General features: G+C 43.5%; 1 protein-coding gene across 4 annotated transcripts in view; it reads left to right on the forward strand.

The window, feature by feature from the left end:
- Positions 1-1,185: 1,185 nt before the first annotated feature.
- Positions 1,186-21,238, forward strand: part of LOC110522454 (ena/VASP-like protein) — a 137,588-nt gene continuing 117,535 nt past the window's right edge. For 2 of the 4 annotated variants that reach the window (XM_021600863.3, XM_090233090.1), the window contains exon 1: positions 1,317-1,720. In XM_021600863.3, coding sequence (XP_021456538.1) covers positions 1,716-1,720 — 5 coding nt within the window. In that variant the 5' untranslated portion in view covers positions 1,317-1,715. Of the gene's footprint in view, positions 1,721-21,238 lie in introns of all 4 variants that reach the window. The other 2 variants (XM_090233091.1, XM_090233092.1) reach the window with 2 other exon arrangements.

Below are 21,238 nucleotides of genomic sequence, written 5' to 3' on the forward strand. Positions count from 1 at the left end.
AACTCTGTGACAACATGACATTGGGTCGGCTAGTTTCAGTAGTTATCGAAATAGTGTATGCACCCCCTTGAACTTAGTGTGTTGTCTTCACACTTGCAACATGGGGTTCAAGTGGGTAAGGGATGCTCTCTGCTGGCCAGAAGATAATTGGGCCTCTGTTTCCTTTCCCAGACACTTCAAAGCCCCCATGCAATCTTTGTAATTGTATTTTTAAATCTTCACTGTATGTCTTAATAAAACTACTTAATTTCCCTGAGCCTCCTTGGCCCTTGAAACGCTCGGTCTGATAGTATAGGCATTACGAAACAAAATAGAAAATATTTACATGCACAGACCTGATTTGCTGATAGGACGGTCTAGAGCCCACCCCTTTTCCCAGATGAACAGTCATTGGCCTATTATAAACAGATCACATTGTGAATGTCATGATGTGGGACAAAAGTTCCCTTCCACCTGAACAGGCTGAAATTCCAGGCTCTTAAACAAAAAAGGCATTATCATAATTTTCACAATTTCAGTGTTATTTCGACCTCATAGTGTGGAAACATAATTTAAGAAAAAACTGTAAAATCACAATTTAATTGGAATGCCCCTTTAAGTTGGCTCAACTTCAAGGATATTTCTTCTTTAATGGTATCTGAAGAATATGTGGCTTGAAAATTAAGGCTAGACAGTGGAAGTGAAAGTCTGTGACCACACCAACATCTTAGTTGGGTACAGATCATTCACACTTGCCATCTTGCAGGCTATGTTCAATGATTCTGTCGATGCCCCATTGATGTTATGTCCTTGGCCCTGTACTTTGTCTGCATGCAGGTCAGAAGATCTTAGTCCTGTAAAATAAAGGTTAAATTAATAAATACAATAAAAATAGGTTTTAGGTGTCCTAACCCAAAACCTAGCCTACAAAAGTGCAATAACTTTTGACCTTACAATCCCATCTGTTTACCTGCCGAGGGGAACCGGCAAACCGCTGACCATCACACCTGTAGTGTAGCCAACTACGATGGGTTCAACAAAGATGGATATCACATGGACATCCAATTCCTCTCATCATGGATTTAAGTAGGCCTACTACTGTCTTTCGTTAAGTGATAGACATGTTACATTATTACCTGGTGGTGTTGTCAGGGTCACAGGCTTAGTGGTCACACTTCAAAAAAGAAACCTGAGTTTGAACCCGACGACCATTGAATATCATTGGTTAGGAGAGGAAACAGAAGGGTGGTATAGACTTAGCCTACAGTAGCTACAGCAGCCACCGTGACTGCCCCCACCTCTATATCCCTCCCTTCCGTTCTCCCTCCCGCACGTCCACTCTCCGTGTGCTGGACGAAGGGAAGATGGCACCCCAGAAGCCGCTGTCAGCCGCACAGACCGGTCTCTCGCCAGGACAGTTCTCCGTAGCGTTCTGAAATGGCACCGAAAACACTGGCAGGACCTCGAGAGGGACTGGTTAGAGATTCACTTTAAAAGAGACTAAAACTGTGGCATCGTTTTGTGGCATTTACCCCACCCTGTCGCCTTTCTAGCATCTGCCTTGCTCTGCATATCGCCGGCAGGCTTCGTAGCATTGGCGTAGCCTAGGCTATAGCTAGATAATACATATTATAATATTAACATCGACTATATTCTGGACTGAGAGAATCGTCCAGAAAGGGTGACATATTGAATACAGGTCAATCTTCATTTATCATTACGGTGGAGAGAAGAAGATGAGGTAAGCAAAGCATGCTCTGGCTTTTTGATACAGCCCGTCCGCGTTATTAATGCACAATGAACGACACACGCACAGACTGCCGCTGCTACTACTGCAAGGCTGGATGAGATTCGAGGACGGATTTTATGGGATTGTAAGGGATCGAGTCGGATAAACGGAAAATATCAAATTCATAGTATAACATTTTATTCGTGCTGTCGAGGACGCACTTAGCAAATATGCCGCTCTTAAAGCCAGGCTTTTATTACAGTCAAATTTTGTTTTTAGGATGACCGGCGACTCTACCTTTATTTGAGCCTATGAGGTGGGGCTGTGAATTCTCCATGTGAATAGGGGAAAAGGAATCTGCTTCAGTGTCAAAAAGCAACGAGCATGGCCATAGCCACAGGGGAGAAAGCATTGATTAAACACACAAGCAGCAAACGTCTCAACCCAGCTCTTGCTCGTGCTCCCATACAATCTTTGTGATGTGTCACCAACACCGAGGGAGTAGTCTGCAGATGGATCTGTTGTCATAGAAACCAGACTACACGTGCGTCATGTGTAACATGGTTATAAGTGGTGGCTCTAACATAGAAATATAATTCAATCCATTCTAATTCTATTCTGGGTTATAAATGGTTCCAGAATGCCATGAAATTGGAATTTTGATTCTATGGTTTTGATTCTATGGGCCTTTTTGGATTGTAGTGCACTCATTAACTCATAACTCATAGGATTTCTCATCACCAAAAATAACCTACAAATGTAATTTTATCAGGCCATCAGATTCTTCATAATGCTCAGGTGAACACACATACAAGACACACAGACCCAGGTTAACTGGTCTGTGATCAGTGTTTACTTCCAATAGAGGGAATGCTTTCCCCTCTGTGTCTTGTGACCAGCAGCTCCTACTGGTTCAAAATAATTGACCATGTTCCAGTACTTTCTCACTGATCAAGTTCCAGTATTATCTCACTGAGCCATTTCCAGTATTATCTCACTGAGCCTCCAGTATTATCTCACTGAGACATTTCCAGTATTATCTCACTGAGCCTCTAGTATTATCTCACTGAGCCAGTTCCAGTATTATCTCACTGAGCCATTTCCAGTATTATCTCACTGAGCCAGTTCCAGTATTATCTCGCTGAGCCATTTCCAGTATTATCTCACTGAGCCTCTAGTATTATCTCACTGAGCCAGTTCCAGTATTATCTCACTGAGCCATTTCCAGTATTATCTCACTGAGCCAGTTCCAGTATTATCTCACTGAGCCAGTTCCAGTATTATCTCACTGAGCCAGTTCCAGTATTATCTTACTGAGCCAGTTCCAGTATTATCTCACTGAGCCATTTCCAGTATTATCTCACTGAGCCAGTTCCAGTATTATCTCACTGAGCCAGTTCCAGTATTATCTCACTGAGCCAGTTCCAGTATTTTCTCACTGAGCCTCTAGTATTATCTCACTGAGCCAGTTCCAGTATTATCTCACTGAGCCAGTTCCAGTATTATCTCACAGAGCCTCTAGTATTATCTTACTGAGCCAGTTCCAGTATTATCTCACTGAGCCAGTTCCAGTATTATCTGACTGAGACGGTTCCAGTATTATCTCACTGAGATTATCTCACTGAGCCAGTTCCAGTATTATCGCACTGAGCCAGTTCCAGTATTATCTCACTTAGCCAGTTCCAGTATTATCTCACTGAGCCTCTAGTATTATCTCACTGAGCCAGTTCCAGTATTATCTCACTGAGCCAGTTCCAGTGTTATCTCACTGAGCCAGTTCCAATATTATCTCACTGAGCCATTTCCAGTATTATCTCACTGAGCCTCTAGTATTATCTCACTGAGCCAGTTCCAGTATTATATCACTGAGCCAGTTCCAGTATTATCTCACTGATCCAGTTCCAGTATTATCTCACTGAGCCATTTCCAGTATTATCTCACTGAGCCTCCAGTATTATCTCACTGAGCCAGTTCCAGTATTATCTCACTGAGCCATTTCCAGTATTATCTCACTGAGCCAGTTCCAGTATTATCTCACTGCGCCATTTCCAGTATTATCTCACTGAGCCAGTTCCAGTATTATCTCACTGAGCCTGTTCCAGTATTATCTCACTGAGCCTCCAGTATTATCTCACTGAGCCAGTTCCAGTATTATCTCACAGAGCCTCTAGTATTATCTTACTGAGCCAGTTCCAGTATTATCTCACTGAGCCAGTTCCAGTATTATCTGACTGAGACGGTTCCAGTATTATCTCACTGAGATTATCTCACTGAGCCAGTTCCAGTATTATCGCACTGAGCCAGTTCCAGTATTATCTCACTTAGCCAGTTCCAGTATTATCTCACTGAGCCTCTAGTATTATCTCACTGAGCCAGTTCCAGTATTATCTCACTGAGCCAGTTCCAGTGTTATCTCACTGAGCCAGTTCCAATATTATCTCACTGAGCCATTTCCAGTATTATCTCACTGAGCCTCTAGTATTATCTCACTGAGCCAGTTCCAGTATTATATCACTGAGCCAGTTCCAGTATTATCTCACTGATCCAGTTCCAGTATTATCTCACTGAGCCATTTCCGAACACAGCCACCCTAACCAATAGGGACAGTTCTGCCTGCGAATCAGATCACCAACCCAATCAGAACCGGCCTTACTGTAGTGCAGCACTGAATCGTGGCCAATCCACCAAGGTTTTACTGTCGCTCTGTGGTGACTGCCATCCTTTGGCACAGGTCTGCTGCAGGCAGAGGTACCCCAGGTTGAGGCTAATTGTTGTTGGCAGTGTTTGGGCAGCCAGTCTCTCTCTTTCTGTGTGTGTGTGTGTGTGTGTCTAGGCTGTATCTCCCAAGGTCAGAGTGGGAGTGTGCCAAGAATGCCCACAGTCAGACAGTGCCCTCTATGCCCACAGGGCAGTATTCCCTGTCCCCTCCTCACCTCTCCTTCTGTCTCCCCTTCTTTCACCTAGTCCTCCAGCCTACTCTTTCCCCCTCCATTATCACACTGCTCCCTCATCCCCATCTCCACCCCTTTCTCCCATGCACCCTGTTTCTCCTTTACCCTCTCCCCTTCCCTGCCACCCTGGCATTGAGCATAGCATATACTCTACCTAAGACACTTTTCATCAACTGTTTTTCTATGCTCGAACCCTGTAGGCTTACTGTGCCATGAGCTAACGCAAGCTGACCCTAACAAACTGACTGACTTCAATGGTTATATAATGTCTGTGACCGTCATATACAGTATGTCTGGCTGGGGATGTAAACTCATGTAGCCTACACTGTTATAGAGCTGTACAGTAGGTGGCAACATTGACTGTGGTTCAACCATTCTTCATCTGTAGTAATGTGTAGGGGTGTTTTAGGGTGTGAGTGTGTGTTCGCGTGGTTGTTTGCGCGTGTTAGTGTGCATGCACTTTCATGTATGCTCTTGATTGATTGTGTCTGTGTGTGTTTGTATATTGTGACAAATGTTCAACACGTGACCCTCTCCATGCTATGTGTGTAGGCCAGTAAGTGATTGTTGGTCTCTCTAACAGTGACTTAATGGCCATTGATTTTAACCAGATGAAGTAATCTCTACAGGTCAAACATACATTAGTCAAGGTTACAGACTCAGAACCTCACTGGTTGCATCACAATACCACCCTATTCCCTATAAAGTGCACTACATAGGGAATAGGGTGCCATTTGGAATGTAGACACTGTTTCCATTCAGAGTTAACCTACAGTATACTGGACTAAAAGCTTTTCTCACTGTTGGTTCACACACACTGACCTGCATTCAGTCACATTCATGATGAATTTCACATCACTAATAGAGTCATTTTTTTTATCAGACTAACCCCAAGTGTATGGGGTTTTGCTTAAATGGAACAAATAAATTAATTATCTGAATTAAACTTCCCACAGGGTGTGTTGAGGGGGTGGGGCGATTATATTAAAATAAGGCATGATAATATTTAAGTCTGTGCCCCAGTCATGCAACCTGGTCTCAGAGAATTTCGTATTATTCAATATATAAATCCGAGACACTCCATTTAGTATATGTTACGTTTTGTATGGTATGTATTAATTTGTGGATGTCCATCACCCATTTCGTAAAATATGTTACGAATTACAATTCATATTATACATTACGAATTTGCAAAACGTATGATATGTTACAAATTCTAACTAGGTGGCTAACGTATGCTAGCTGGCTAACGCATGCTAGCTGGCTAATGTTAGCTAGGCTAGGGGTTAGGATTAGGGGTTAGTGTTAAAGTTAGGGTTAAGTTTAGGTGTTAGGTTAAAGGGTTAGGGTTAGGTGAAGTGTTAGCTAAAAGGGTTAAGGAAAGGGTAGCTAACATGCTAAGAACAGTCATGGCCAAAAGTTTGAGAATGACACAAATATTAAATTCCACAAAGTTTGCTGCTTCAGTGTCTTTAGATATTTTTGTCAGATGTTGCTATGGAATACTGAAATATAATTAGAAGCATTTCATAAGTGCCAAAGGCTTTTAATGACAATTACATGAAGTTGATGCAAATAGTCAATATTTGCAGTGTTGACCCTTCTTTTTCAAGACCTCTGCAATCTGCCCTGGCATGCTGTCAATTAACTTCTGGGCCATTCTTGCATAATCAATGCTTGGAATTTGTCAGAATTTGTGGGTTTTTGTTTGTCCCCCCGCCTCTTGAGGTTTGACCACAAGCTCTCAATGGGATAAAGGTCTGGGGAGTTTCCTGGCCATGGACCCATAATATTGATGTTTTGTTCCCAGAGCCACTTAGTTATCACTTTTGCCTTATGGAAAGGTGCTCCATCATGCTGGAAAAGGCATTGTTCGTCACCAAACTGTTCCTGGATGGTTGGGAGAAGTTGCTCTCGGAGGATGTGTTGGTACCATTCTTTATTCATGGCTGTGTTCTTAGGCAAAATTGTGAGTGAGCCCACTCCCTTGGCTGAGAAGCAACCCCACACATTAATGGTCTCAGGATGCTTTACTGTTGGCATGACACAGGACTGATGGTAGCGCTCACCTTGTCTTCTCCGGACAAGCTTTTTTCCGGATGCCCCAAACATATCATACTAAATAAACTTTATTGGATTTACGTACAGAATAATACGAAATTCTCTGTGACCAGATTGAGGCATGTTATTACATGTTAAGTTTATTAGCAGGTTATCAGTTATAGTAATAATATTATGTGTATTACGGTGAGATGTGAACGTGTTGAAGAAGGTGGCTCTCTCAGGACGTGTGTGTGGATATGTAGTGGACATAGTTTTGTGTGTTGACGTTTTGTGTGTCACGGTTTCAGCCTGTTGGCTTGTCATGGTGTGTATGTGTAGGTTTTTTTGTGTTCCAATTCATGTTTCAAGTGAACTTTCTTTTGTATTAGATAGTATTCTCTTATCGCTATGAATATAGAGGCCCCACCTCTTCTCCCTCCCTCGCTCTCTCTCTCTCTGTCTCTCTCTCTCTTTGTCTCTCTCTCTCTGTGATGTTATTACTGTCTCCTGTTAGTTGCTGATTGGTAGTAGAGGTCGACCGATTATGATTTTTCAACGCCAAAACCGATACCGATTATTGGAGGACCAAAGGAAGCCGATACCGATATAATCGGACGATTAATTAATTAATTAATTAATTGATTTGTAATAATGACGATTACAACAATACTGAATGAACACTTTTACTTAATCTCAATAAAGTCAATTTAGCCTCAAATAAATAATGAAACATGTTCAATTTGGTTTAAATAATGCAAAAACAAAGTGTTGGAGAAGAAAGTAAGTGCAATATGTGCCATTTAAGAAAGCTAACGTTTAAGTTCCTTGCTCAGAACATGAGAACATATGAAAGCTGGTGGTTCCTTTTAACATGAGTCTTCAATATTCCCAGGTAAGAAGTTTTAGGTTGTAGTTATTATAGGGATTATAGGACTATTTCCCTCTATACCATTTGTATTTCATATACCTTTGACTATTGGATGTTCTTATAGGAACTGTAGTATTGCCAGTGTAACAGTATAGCTTCCATACATCTCCTCGCTCCTACCTGGGCTCGAACCAGGGACACATCGACAACAGCCACCCTCGAAGCATCGTTACCCATGCAGAGCAAGGGGAACAACTACTCCAAGGTCTCAGAGCGAGTGATGTCACCAATTGAAACGCTATTAGCGCGCACCCTGCTAACTAGCTAGCCATTTCACATCGGTTACACCAGCCTAATCTCGGGAGTTGATAGGCTTGAAGTCATAAACAGCTCAATGCTTGAAGCACAGCGAAGAGCTGCTGGCAAATGCAGGAAAGTGCTGTTTGAATGAATGCTTACGAGCATGCTGGTGCCTACCATCGCTCAGTCAGACTGCTCTATCAAATCATAGACTTAATTATAACATAATAACACACAGAAATACGAGCCTTAGGTCATTAATATGGTCAAATCCGGAAACTATCATTTTGAAAACAAAACGTTTATTCTTAAAGTGAAATACGGAACCGTTCCATATTTTATCTAAAAGGTGGCATCCCTAAGTCTAACTATTGCTGTTACATTACACAACCTTCAATGTTATGTCATAATTATGTACAATTCTGGCAAATAAATGACGGTCTTTGTTAGGAAGAAATGTTCTTCACACAGTTTGCAACGAGCCAGACGGCCCAAACTGCTGCATATACCCTGACTCTGTTGCACAGAACGCAAGAGAAGTGACACAATTTCCCTAGTTAAAAGAAAGTCATGTTAGCAGGCAATATTAACTAAAGAAATATTAACTAACTAAATATGCAGGTTTAAATATATATACTTGTGTATTGATTTTAAAGAAAGGCATTGATGTTTATGGTTAGGTACACATTGGTGCAACGACAGTGATTTTTCCGTATGCGCTTGTTAAATCATCACCCGTTTGGCGAAGTAGGCTGTGATTTGATGATAAATGAACAGGCACCGCATCGATTATATGCAACGCAGACAAGCTAGATAAACTAGTAATGTCATCAACCATGTGTAGTTAGCTAGTGATAAGTGTTAAGATTGATTGTTTTTAATAAGATAAGTTTAATGCTAGCTAGCAACTTACCTTGGCTCCTTGCTGCACTCGCGTAACAGGTGATCAGCCTGCCACCCAGTCTCCTCGTGGAGTGCAATGTAATCGGTCACAAAAATGCAGATTACCGATTGTTATGAATACTTGAAATCGGCCCTAACTAATCGGCCATTCCGATTAATCGGTCGACTTCTAATTGATAGTCTTTACTGTGACTGTGATCAGACAGCAGCAGTGTCGTCTCGAATGAATCTGCTGTTGTCACACTGGTGAGTTAAACCCTTTAACGAGTAACAACCATTAACAACAGACTAACGTGAGAATAGACTCACTCATTACTGCTGGGAAGTATAGAAGGGAGTATAGAAGAGACATATTTTAGGTAGTGTTGGTGTCCGTATATATACTATGAAAAAGACAGGTTTAGGTAGTGTTGGTGTCCGTATACATACTATGAAAAAGACAGGTTTAGGTCATTTCTCTGTCTCCAGCAGGTCCCATTAATCGCTTAACGCTTCTAGCCAGCTGTAGTTGATTTATATATATAGCTGATGCACTTAAACCTCCCTGTGAGAGAATTCTGAAATGTAATTTAGCACTGAAAGCATGCAGGCCATCGATCTAGCCCGAAGCGTAATGGTTTGGGTTGATGTGTATTGGAGTGTGCGGTTAGTGGTGTGTGTGTGTGTGTGTGTGTGTGTGTGTGTGTGTGTGTGTGTGTGTGTGTGTGCTAGGGGTGACTACTAAGTATAATTCAAGTGACTGTAACTCCAGTACCATGGCAGCCCCCTCACTACTCGATGCACCACAGAGACCCTGAAACTATGGGGCTGGACCTAGCCTTATATTCCCTGCTTCTGGAATATCCTTTGCTTATGAGGGTACCATGATGCTACCTTTCAAGCCTTTACCCCTAGCCTGAGCAACCCGGTAACTCAACCCCTGCGGCTGAATTATATGGATCTTCTTGGTCCTTTGAGGTTTACTGTAAGGCTTGGTTCCAGGTGGAATCCATTCACTGTGCACTTTGAACTGGCACACACACACACACACAATGTTTGTTTTACTATCCTTGTGGGGACCTAACAATTGATTCTCATTTAAAATCCTATTTTCCTTAACTGACTAACCCTATCCCTTCATCCAACCCTAACCCTAAACTTAACTGACTAACCCTATCCCTTCATCCAACCCTAACCCTAAACTTACTGACTAACCCTATCCCTTCATCCAACCCTAACCCTAAACTTAACGGACTAACCCTATCCCTTCATCCAACCCTAACCCTAAACTTACTGACTAACCCTATCCCTTCAACCAACCCTAACCCTAAACTTAACTGACTAACCCTTCAACCAACCCTAACCCTAAATCTAACTGACTAACTCTATCCCTTCAACCAACCCTAACCCTAAACTTAACTGACTAACCCTATCCCTTCATCCAACCCTAACCCTAAACTTAACTGACTAACCCTATCCCTTCATCCAACCCTAACCCTAAACTTAACTGACTAACCCTATCCCTTCAACCAACCCTAACCCTAAACCTAACTGCCCACCTAACCTTAGCCCCTAACCCTAAACCTAACCCCTAAGCCACAGATGACACAATCTTTATTGCACTCCACACTGCCCTCTCCCACTTGGACAAGAGGAACACCTAGCTGAGAATGCTGTTCATTGACTACAGACAAGACAACTTGCCAACATTATAGTTTGTTATCATGAAATTTGTGGAGTGGTTGAAAAACAAGTTTTAATGACTCCAACCTAAGTGTATGTAAACTTCAACTGTATTAATGTACAGCTTCTACCCCGAAGCCATACAACTGCTAAATAGTTAACCAAATAGCTACCCGGACTTGATTCGAAATAGCCTTTTTCCTTGTGGGGACCAGCAAAATGTCCCCACTTGTCCGAATTGTCCTTGTTTTTACTATCCTTGTGAGGACTTCTGGTCCCCAAAAGGATTGTAAAACCAAGAACACACACACCCTTTTCCTACATACCCTCTGCCAGCTCCCTGCAGTGAGTGGTAATTAAAAAGATCAGCATGTGTGATTCAGCCTCTACTGTATGCCTATGTGTCAGAGAGAGAGAGAGAGTGTGTGTGTGTGTGTGTTTCAGCCTCTACTGTATGCCTATGTGTCAGAGAGAGAGAGTGTGTGTGTGTGTTTCAGCCTCTACTGTATGCCTATGTGTCAGAGAGAGAGTGTGTGTGTGATTCAGCCTCTACTGTATGCCTATGTGTCAGAGAGAGAGTGTGTGTGTGATTCAGCCTCTACTGTATGCCTATGTGTCAGAGAGAGAGTGTGTGTGTGATTCAGCCTCTACTGTATGCCTATGTGTCAGAGAGAGAGAGTGTGTGTGTGTTTCAGCCTCTACTGTATGCCTATGTGTCAGAGAGAGAGAGTGTGTGTGTGTTTCAGTTTGTGTGTGTGCCACTTCCGTTCAATCCCCTGAGAGCTTGTCTGAGTTACCCAAGAAGACAGGGGACGTCACAGATCTTTGGACTCCCTCCTTCACACTCTCTCTCTCTCTCTCTCTGTATGTGTCAGGGGTGCGAGGAGCAGCATGTGCCTCCTGTTTGACAGTCATCAGATCCGTATCCCTCTTCTCTCTCTCTCTCTCTCTCTCTCTCTGTCTCTCCTCTCTCTGTCTCTCTCTCTCTCTCTCCCTCTATATATATATTCAATTCAATTCAAGGGGCTTTATTGGCATGGGAAACATATGTTAACATTGCCAAAGCAAGTGAGGTAGACAATATACAAAAGTGAAATAAACAATAAAAATTAACAGTTAACATTACACATACAAACATTTCAAAACAATAAAGACATTACAAATGTCAATTTATACACATATATATATATATATATATATATATATATATATATATATATATATATATATATATATATATATATATATATATATATATATATATATATATATACAGTGTTGTAACGATGTACAAATGGTTAAAGAACACAAGGGAAAATAAATAAGCATAAATATGGGTTGTATTTACAATGGTGTTTGTTCTTCACTGGTTGCCCTTTTCTCGTGGCAACAGGTTACAAATCTTGCTGCTGTGATGGCACACTGTGGAATTTCCCCCAGTAGATATGGGAGTTTATCAAAATTGGATTTGTTTTCGAATTATTTGTGGATCTGTGTAATCTGAGGGAAATATGTGTCTCTAATATGGTCATACGTTGGACAGGAGGTTAGGAAGTGCAGCTCAGTTTCCACCTCATTTTGTGGGCAGTGTGCACATAGCCTGTCTTCTCTTGAGGGCCATGTCTGCCTACGGCGGCCTTTCTCAATAGCAAGGCTATGCTCACTGAGTCTGTACATAGTCAAAGCTTTCCTTAAGTTTGGGTCAGTCACAGTGGACAGGTATTCTGCCACTGTGTACTCTCTGTTTAGGGCCAAATAGCATTCTAGTTTGCTCTGTTTTTTTGTTAATTCTTTCCAATGTGTCAAGTAATTATCTTTTTGTTTTCTCATGATTTGGTTGGGTCTAATTGTGCTGCTGTCCTGGGGCTCTGTGGGGTCTGTTTGTGTTTGAACAGAGCCCCAGGACCAGCTTGCTTAGGGGACTCTAAACTCTAGGTTAATCTCTCTGTAGGTGATGGCTTTGTTATGGAAGGTTTGGGAATCGCTTCCTTTTAGGTGGTTGTAGAATTTAACAGCTCTTTTCTGGATTTTGATAATTAGTGGGTATCGGCCTAATTCTGCTCTGCATGTATTATTTGGTGTTTTACGTTGAACACGGAGGATATTTTTGCAGAATTCGGTATGCAGAGTCTCAATATGGTGTTTGTCCCATTTTGTGAAGTCTTGGTTGGTGAGCGGACCCCAGACCTCAATGGGCTCTATGACTGATTCAAGTATTTTTAGCCAGATCCTAATTGGTATGTTGAATTTTATGTTCCTTTTGATGGCATAGAATGCCCTTCTTGCCTTGTCTCTCAGATCGTTCACAGCTTTGTGGAAGTTACCTCTCTCTCTCTCTCTCTCTCTCTCTCTCTCTCTCTCTCTCTCTCTCTCTCTCTCTCTCTCTCTCTCTCTCTCTCACTCTCTGTATGTGTCAGGGGTGCGAGGAGCAGCATGTGCCTCCTGTTTGACAGTCGTGAGATCCGTATCACTCTTCTCTCTCTCTCTCTCTCTCTCTTCCTTACTCTCTGTATGTGTCAGGGGTGCGAGGAGCATCATGTGCCTCCTGTTTGACAGTCGCCAGATCCGTATCCCTCGTCCTCCTCTTCTTCCTCTCTATCCTCTCCTCCCTCTTTGCATCTCTCCTCTTTCTCTCCAAGACCATGTACTCGTTGGACGATTATGGGTAAGGCTGCCATTTCTCCTCCTTTCCCACTCTGCCCATTCGTTGTCATTGTATAGTGCTTTGAGACAGTAGTAGTTTTAGTTGAACAGCCTTGATAAACAGTTTGTACACTCTTGGGAAAAAATGGTGCTATCTAGAACCTTTAAACGGTTTCCCTGGCCGTCCCCATAGGAGAACCCTTTGAAGAACCCCTTTTGGTTCCAGATAGAACCTTTTGGGGTTCAATATAGAACCCTTTCCACAGCCTCCCAAGTGGTGCAGCGCTCTAAGGCATCTCAGTGCTTGAGGCGTCACTACAGACCCGGGTTCAATCCCAGGCAGTGTCACAGCCGGCCGTGCCCGGGAGATCCATGAGGCTGCGCACAATTGGCCCAGCGTCGTTCGGGTTGAGGAAGGGTTTGGCCGGCCGGGACTTGCTTGTCCCATCTACCGATTCTTTGTGGAGACCTGGCGCCTGCAAGCTGACCTCAGTCGCCAGCTGGATGGTGTTTCCTCTGACACATTGGTGTGACTGTCTTCCAGTTTAAGCGAGCAGTGTGTCAACAAGCAGTGAGGCTTTGCAGGGTTGTGTTTCGTCTATCCTCAGTTTGTAGGTGAGTTGCAGTGATGTGACAAGACTGCAACTACCAATTGGGGAGAAAAAGGGGTAGAAGTTCAACAACAACAAAAATAACCCTTTCCACAGAGGGTGGAACCTAAAAGGGTTCTCCTATAACGACAGCCGCAGAACCAATTTTGGAACCGTTTTTGTAGACTTTGTAGACTTTGTTATGTCTTCTGTAAAGTGAGGCTATCATTTAATGATGAATTTCTCAAACTGTATATATGTGTGTCCGTAATTCTGTGCCTGTGATGACTGCGTCTTCATTAGCGATGTGACTGACAGTGACAGAGTGATTGATGCTGTGTGTGTGAGCCATTCACAGCAGTGATGGTGTGTGTGTGTGTGTGTGTGTGTGTGTGTGTGTGTGTATGACAAGGAGTGTGGCTCACCATGACTCCACATAGTCACATGGGCTCATCTTGCTACACACTCCTACACTCTTACAAAAAAAGGTTCCAAAAGGGTTCTTCGGCTGTCCCCATAGGAGAACCATCTGGGTTCCAGTGAGTGTAGAACCAGGCCATTAATATAGTGGTGAGAGAATGAATGTAGCAGTTAGGAATGAAGGTTACTGTATGTGGATTTAACAGCACAAGCAAAAGGCGTCTGCTCTAAACCTGATGTTGCCCCTCCCCCATATGAGAGCTCTTAAAATCAGCTGTGGCAGAGGTTTGACTGGCGACAGAAGCAATGGATCTGTCACTCCTGCCCAATTCCACAGCTCCCTGGTCTCTGACCTTGGAGAGCGCCGTTGAACCTGACCAGAGATCAGCTTAGAGACAGCTGCGAGGACACACACACACACACACACACACACACACACACACACACACACACACACACACACACACACACTTCCCTCCCTCCTGATCACTTCCCTTGCCCTTACACTCTCACTCTCTGTCACCCTATCTATACTCTTCCCTCTCTCTTCTTACTCTCCCCCCGCTGTCTCTCCTGTGTACTGACTCACTTCATCTCTCTCTCTCCCTATCCCCCCTCTCTCTTTCCCTGTCTCTCTCTCTCTCTCTCTCTCCCTATCCTCCCTATCTCTTCTCTCTTTCCCTGTCTCTCTCTCTCTCTCTCTCCCTATCCTCCCTATCTCTTTCCCTGTCTCTCTCTCTCTCTCTCTCTCCCTATCCTCCCTGTCTCCCTCTCTCTCTCTCTCTCTCTCTCTCTCTCTCTCTCTCTCTCTCTCCCTATCCTCCCTATCTCTTTCCCTCTCTCTCTCTTTCTCTCTCTCTCGCTATCCCCCCTATCTCTTTCATCTCTCTCCCTATCCTCCCTATCTCCCCCCCTCTCTCTCTCCCTATCCTCCCTATCTCTCTCTCTCTCTCTCTCTCTCTATCTCTCTCCCTCTCTTTCTCTCTCTCCCTATCTACTCTCTACCTCTTTCTCTCCCTCCATCTCATGGTATGTGTCAGACAGAAGGCTATTCCCCTGCAGTATTTTAATGGACTGGCTGTTAGCACTCCGACACACACACACACACACGCACACGGACACACACACGGACACACACACACGCACACGGACACACACACACGGACACACACACACACGCACACGGACACACACTCACACGGACACACACACACACACAAATACAGACTATCTCGCTCACACACACAAATGAAGGTGTGTCTCTTTAAGGATTAGAATGAGAGAGAGAGAGAGAATGTAAAAGAGAGAGAGGTTGGGGGAGGGGCTCCGTATGCAACCAAACCATGGCAGGGTTTCTTTTCTCTCTCACTCTCTCTCTTTCTCGATTTCCCCTCTTTCCTATGTTTTATTTCTCTCCCCCTGCCCCCACGTCTATCCTGGCTTTCCCCTCTCTCTACCTGGTCCCATGTCTATCCTGGCTTTCCCCTCTCTCTACCTGGTCCCATGTCTATCCTGGCTTTCCCCTCTCTCTACCTGGTCCCATGTCTATCCTGGCTTTCCCCTCTCTCTACCTGGTCCCACGTCTATCCTGGCTTTCCCCTCTCTCCCCCTGCCCCCATGTCTATCCTGGCTTTCCCCTCTCTCCCCCTGCCCCCTCGTCTATCCTGGCTTTCCCCTCTCTCCCCCTGCCCCCACGTCTATCCTGGCTTTCCCCTCTCTCTACCTGGTCCCACGTCTATCCTGGCTTTCCCCTCTCTCTACCTGGTCCCACGTCTATCCTGGCTTTCCCCTCTCTCTACCTGCCCCCACGTCTATCCTGGCTTTCCCCTCTCTCCCCCTGCCCCCACGTCTATCCTGGCTTTCCCCTCTCTCTACCTTGTCCCACGTCTATCCTGGCTTTCCCCTCTCTCCCCCTGCCCCCACGTCTATCCTGGCTTTCCCCTCTCTCTACCTGCCCCACGTCTATCCTGGCTTTCCCCTCTTTCCCCTTGCCCCAACGTCTATCCTGGCTTTCCCCTCTCTCTACCTGCCCCCACGTCTATCCTGGCTTTCCCCTCTCTCTACCTGCCCCCACGTCTATCCTGGCTGTCCCCTCTCTCTACCTGCCCCCACGTTTATCCTGGCTTTCCCCTCTCTCTACCTGCCCCCACGTCTATCCTGGCTTTCCCCTCTCTCCCCCTGCCCCCACGTCTATCCTGGCTTTCCCCTCTCTCCCCCTGCCCCCACGTCTATCCTCGCTTTCCCCTCTCTCCCCCTGCCCCCACGTCTATCCTGGCTTTCCCCTCTCTCTACCTGCCCCCACGTCTATCCTGGCTTTCCCCTCTCTCTACCTGCCCCCACGTCTATCCTGGCTTTCCCCTCTCTCTACCTGCCCCCACGTCTATCCTGGCTTTCCCCTCTCTCTACATGCCCCCACGTCTATCCTGGCTTTCCCCTCTCTCCCCCTGCCCCCACGTCTATCCTGGCTTTCCCTTCTCTCCCCCTGCCCCCACGTCTATCCTGGCTTTCCCCTCTCTCCCCCTGCCCCCATGTCTATCCTGGCTTTCCCCTCTCTCCCCCTGCCCCCACGTCTATCCTGGCTTTCCCCTCTCTCTCCCTGTTTCTCCATCTGTCTGTTTGTCTGTGTCTTTCCCTTTCTAACCTGCTCTCTTGCCCTCTCTTTAAATTCATTTCAACGGGGCTTTATCGGCATGGGAAATAAGTCATAAAGAAACTAATTTAATAACATCAACCAAAAACGATTAGAAATTACCAGTAAACTTTACACTCAAAACGGTTTAAAAAAGATAAAGGCATTTCAAGCTTTATATTATCAGCTACAGTATGTACACTGTTTTAGCAATGTGAAAATAGTTACAGCACGAACAGTGTGGGAAGAAAAATAAACAGACAAATATTAGTGGTATTTACAACGTTGTTTGAGCTCCAGTTATTTACCTTTTCTCATGGCAACAGGCCACAAATCTTGCTGCTGTGAACATTGTGTTATTTTGCCTAACGGATATGGTAGTTTATCGATGTTTGATTTGTTTTCTAATTCTTTGTGTCTGTGTGATCTGTGGAAGCTACAGTACCAGCCAAAAGTTTGGACACACATTTTCATTCATTCTCACTCATTCTCATATTTATTTTGGACTATTTTCTACATTGTAGAATAATAGTGAAGACATCAAAACTATGAAATAACACATGGAATCATGTAGTAACCAAAAAAGTGTTCATCAAATCAAAATATATATTATATTGGAGATTCTTCAAAGTAGCCACCCTTTGCCTTGATGACAGCTTTGCACACTCTTGGCATTCTCTCAACCAGCTTCATGAGGTAATCACCTGGAATGCATTTCAATTAACAGGTGTGCCTTGTTAAAAGTTAATTTGTGGAATTTCTTTCCTTCTTAATGTGTTTGAGCCAATCAGTTGTGTTGTGACAAGGTAGAGTGGTATAGAGAAGATAGCCTTATTTGGTAAAAGATCAAGTCCATATTATGGCAAGAACAGCTCAAATAAGCAAAGAGAAACAACAGTCCATCATTACTTTAAGACATGAAGGTCAGTCAATCCGGAAAATGTCATGAACTTTGAACGTTTCTTCAAGTGCAGTCTCAAAAACCATCAAGCGCTATGATGAAACTGGCTCTCATGAGGACCGCTACAGGAAAGGAAGACCCAGAGTTACCTCTGCTGTGGTATGATGAAACTGGCTCTCATGAGGACCGCCACAGGAAAGGAAGACCCAGAGTTACCTCTGCTGTGGTATGATGAAACTGGCTCTCATGAGGACCGCCACAGGAAAGGAAGACCCAGAGTTACCTCTGCTGTGGTATGATGAAACTGGCTCTCATGAGGACCGCCACAGGAAAGGAAGACCCAGAGTTACCTCTGCTGCAGAGGATACGTTTATTAAAGTGAACTGCACCTGGGATTGCAGCCCAAATAAATTATTCAAAGAGTTCAAGTAACAGACACATCTTAGCATCAACTGTTCAGAGGAGACCACGTGAATCAGGCCTTCATGGTCCAATTGCTGCAAAGAAACCACTACTTAAAACCTTTTTGGGATAGGGGGCAGCATTTTCACTTTTGGATGAATAGCGTGCTCAGAGTGAACTGCCTCCTACTCTGTCCCAGATGCTGATATATGCATATTATTATTAGTATTGGATAGAAAACACTCTGACGTTTCTAAAACTGTTTGAATGATGTCTGTGAGTATAACAGCACTCATATGGCAGGTGAAAACCTGAGAAAAATCCAACCAGGAAGTGGGACATCTGAGGTTTGTAGTTTTTCAAAGCTTGGCCTACCGAATACACATTGAGATATGGATAAAGTTGCACTTCCTAGATGTCAACCGTCTTTAGAAACTTGAATGAGGATTCTACTATAAAGGAGGGGCTCATGAGATCTCTTTGAGTCAGTGGTCTGGCAGAGTGATTTGGTCTCATGACGCACACTCCCGACAGAGTTACTTCTAGTTCCAGTGCTTTTCTTCAGACAAAGGAATTCTCCGGTTGGAACATTATTGATGTTTTATGTTAAAAACATCCTAAAGATTGATTCCATACATCGTTTGACATGTTTCTAAAGGACTGTAACGGAGCTTTTCGAGTTTTTGTCTGGATGAAGTGCCTGCGCCTCATGAAGATGGATTACTGGGCTGAACACGCTAACAACAAGTGGCTATTTGGACATAAATTATGGACTTTCTGGAACAAATCAGTCATTTATTGTCGAACTGGGATTCCTGGGATTTCCTTCTGAGGAAGATCATCAAAGGTAAGTAAATATTTATGGTGTTGTTTCTAACTTCTGTTGACTTTAATTCTGTGAATAACAGTTGTATCTTTTATCAATGTTTATTATGAGTATTTCTACAAAATCACCGGATGTTTTGGAATCAAAACATTACTGCATGTAACGCGCCAATGTAAACTGAGATTTTTGGATATAAATATGCACATTATCAAACAAAACATACATGTATTGTGCAACATGATGTCCTATGAGTGTCATCTGATGAAGGTCATCAAAGGTTAGTGATTAATTTTATCTATATTTCTGCTTTTTGTGACTCCTCTCTTTTCCTGGAAAAATGGCTGTGTTTTTTTTTACTTGGCTATGACCTAACATAATCATATGTTGTGCTTTCGCTGTAAAGCATTTTTGAAATCGGACACGATGAGTAGATTAACAAGATGTTTATCTTTCATTTGCTGTATTGGACTTGTTAATGTGTGAAAGTTAAATATTTCAAAAAAACATCTTTGAATTTCAGCGGAAGGTTGTGGAGGGGTTCCGCTAGTGGAACGCCTGCCCTAGAAAGGTTAAGGACACCAATACTAAGAAGAGACTTGCTTGGGCCAAGAAACACGAGCAACGGACATTAAACCGGTGCAAATATGTCCTTTGGTCTGATGAGTCCAAATTGGTTTGATGAGTCCAAATAGGAGACTCATCAAACCGCCGTGTCTTTGTGAGACGCAGAGTAGGTGAACGGATGATCTCAGCATGTGTGGTTCCTACCGTGAAACATGGAAGTGTTATGGTGTAGGATGCTTTGCTGGTAACACTGTCTGTGTTTTATTTAGAATTGAAGGCACACTTATCCAGCATGGCAACCACAGTATTCTGCAGCAATACACCATCCCTTCTGGTTTGCACTTAGTGGGACTATCATTGTTTTCTCAACAGGACAATGACCCAAAACACACCCCCAGGCTGTGTAAGGGCTATTTCACCAAGAAGGAGAGTGATGGAGTGCTGAATAAGATGACCTGGCCTCCACAATCACCTGACCTTAACCCAATTGAGATGGTCTACGATGAGTTGAACCGCAGAGTGAAGGAAAAGCAGCCAACAAGTGCTCAGCATATGTGGGAACTCCTTCAAGACTGTTGGAAAAGCATTCCTAATGAAGCTGGTTGAGAGAATGCCAAGAGTAATTAATAATTTGATTTGTTTAACACTTTTTTGCTTACTACATGATTCCATATGTGTTATTTCATAGTTTTGATGTATTCACTATTATTCTACAATGTAGAAAATAGTAAAAATAAAGAAAAACCCTTGATTGAGTAGGTGTGTCCAATCTTTCGACTGGTATTGTATGCAGTTAAAGTTGTAAGTTTACATACACTTTAGCCAAATACATTTAAACTCAGTGATTCACAATTCCTGACATTTAATCCTCGTAAAAAGTACTTGTCTTAGGTCAGTTAGGATCACCACTTTATTTTAAGAATGTGAAATGTCAGAATAATAGTAGAGAGAATGATTTATTTCAGCTTTTATTTCTTTCATCACATTCCCAGTGGGTCAGAAGACCCATTGCCTTCACATAGAGAGTTCACTGTCAGCAGTCACACATCAATTGGTTCTGATTGGACACATACTCCCCTCTGACAAAAGGTTAGGATGCTCAGTGATTATGTTGTATTACTACTAGCTCAATAAAGAGAAAGGATGGCAGACTGACAGAGGGATTGTCTGCTCAGCTTGGATACGAGACTGCTAGCTCAATAAAGAGAAAGGATGGCAGACTGACAGAGGGATTCTCTGCTCAGCTTGGATACAAGACTGTCTGACCAGTATGGTTGAAATGTTGTTGTACTGCTGCTAGCTCAATAAAGAGAAGGCTGGACTGAAGTATTGGCTCGGCTTGGACCAATATAGTTGAAAGGTTGTATTTCTAGCTGATCCCTAGCTGCTGTAGTGTGTCTGTATGTGTGTGGCTTGAGACCAATACATTTATTACAGGAGCCTTCTATTGTCAGGGGAGCAGTTTGGTGAGGGAGGAACCTCTCAAAAATATTAACCCGAGCTTCTTCTCATCACACAACAACACACTCAGTACCTCATCACTCAACAACAGACTGAGTACCTCATCACACAACAACAGACTCAGTACCTCATCACACAACAACAGACTCAGTACCTCATCACACAACAACACATTCAGTACCTCATCACACAACAAGAGTCAGTACCTCATCACTCAACAACAGACTCAGTACCTCCTCACACAACAACACACTCAGTACCTCATCACACAACAACACACTCAGTACCTCATCACTCAACAACAGACTCAGTACCTCATCACTCAACAACAGACTCAGTACCTCATCACACAACAACAGACTCAGTA

Source organism: Oncorhynchus mykiss, chromosome 4 (genome assembly GCF_057628025.1).
Source record: "Oncorhynchus mykiss isolate SJ-2025 chromosome 4, ASM5762802v1, whole genome shotgun sequence".
Lineage (NCBI taxonomy): Eukaryota > Metazoa > Chordata > Actinopteri > Salmoniformes > Salmonidae > Oncorhynchus > Oncorhynchus mykiss.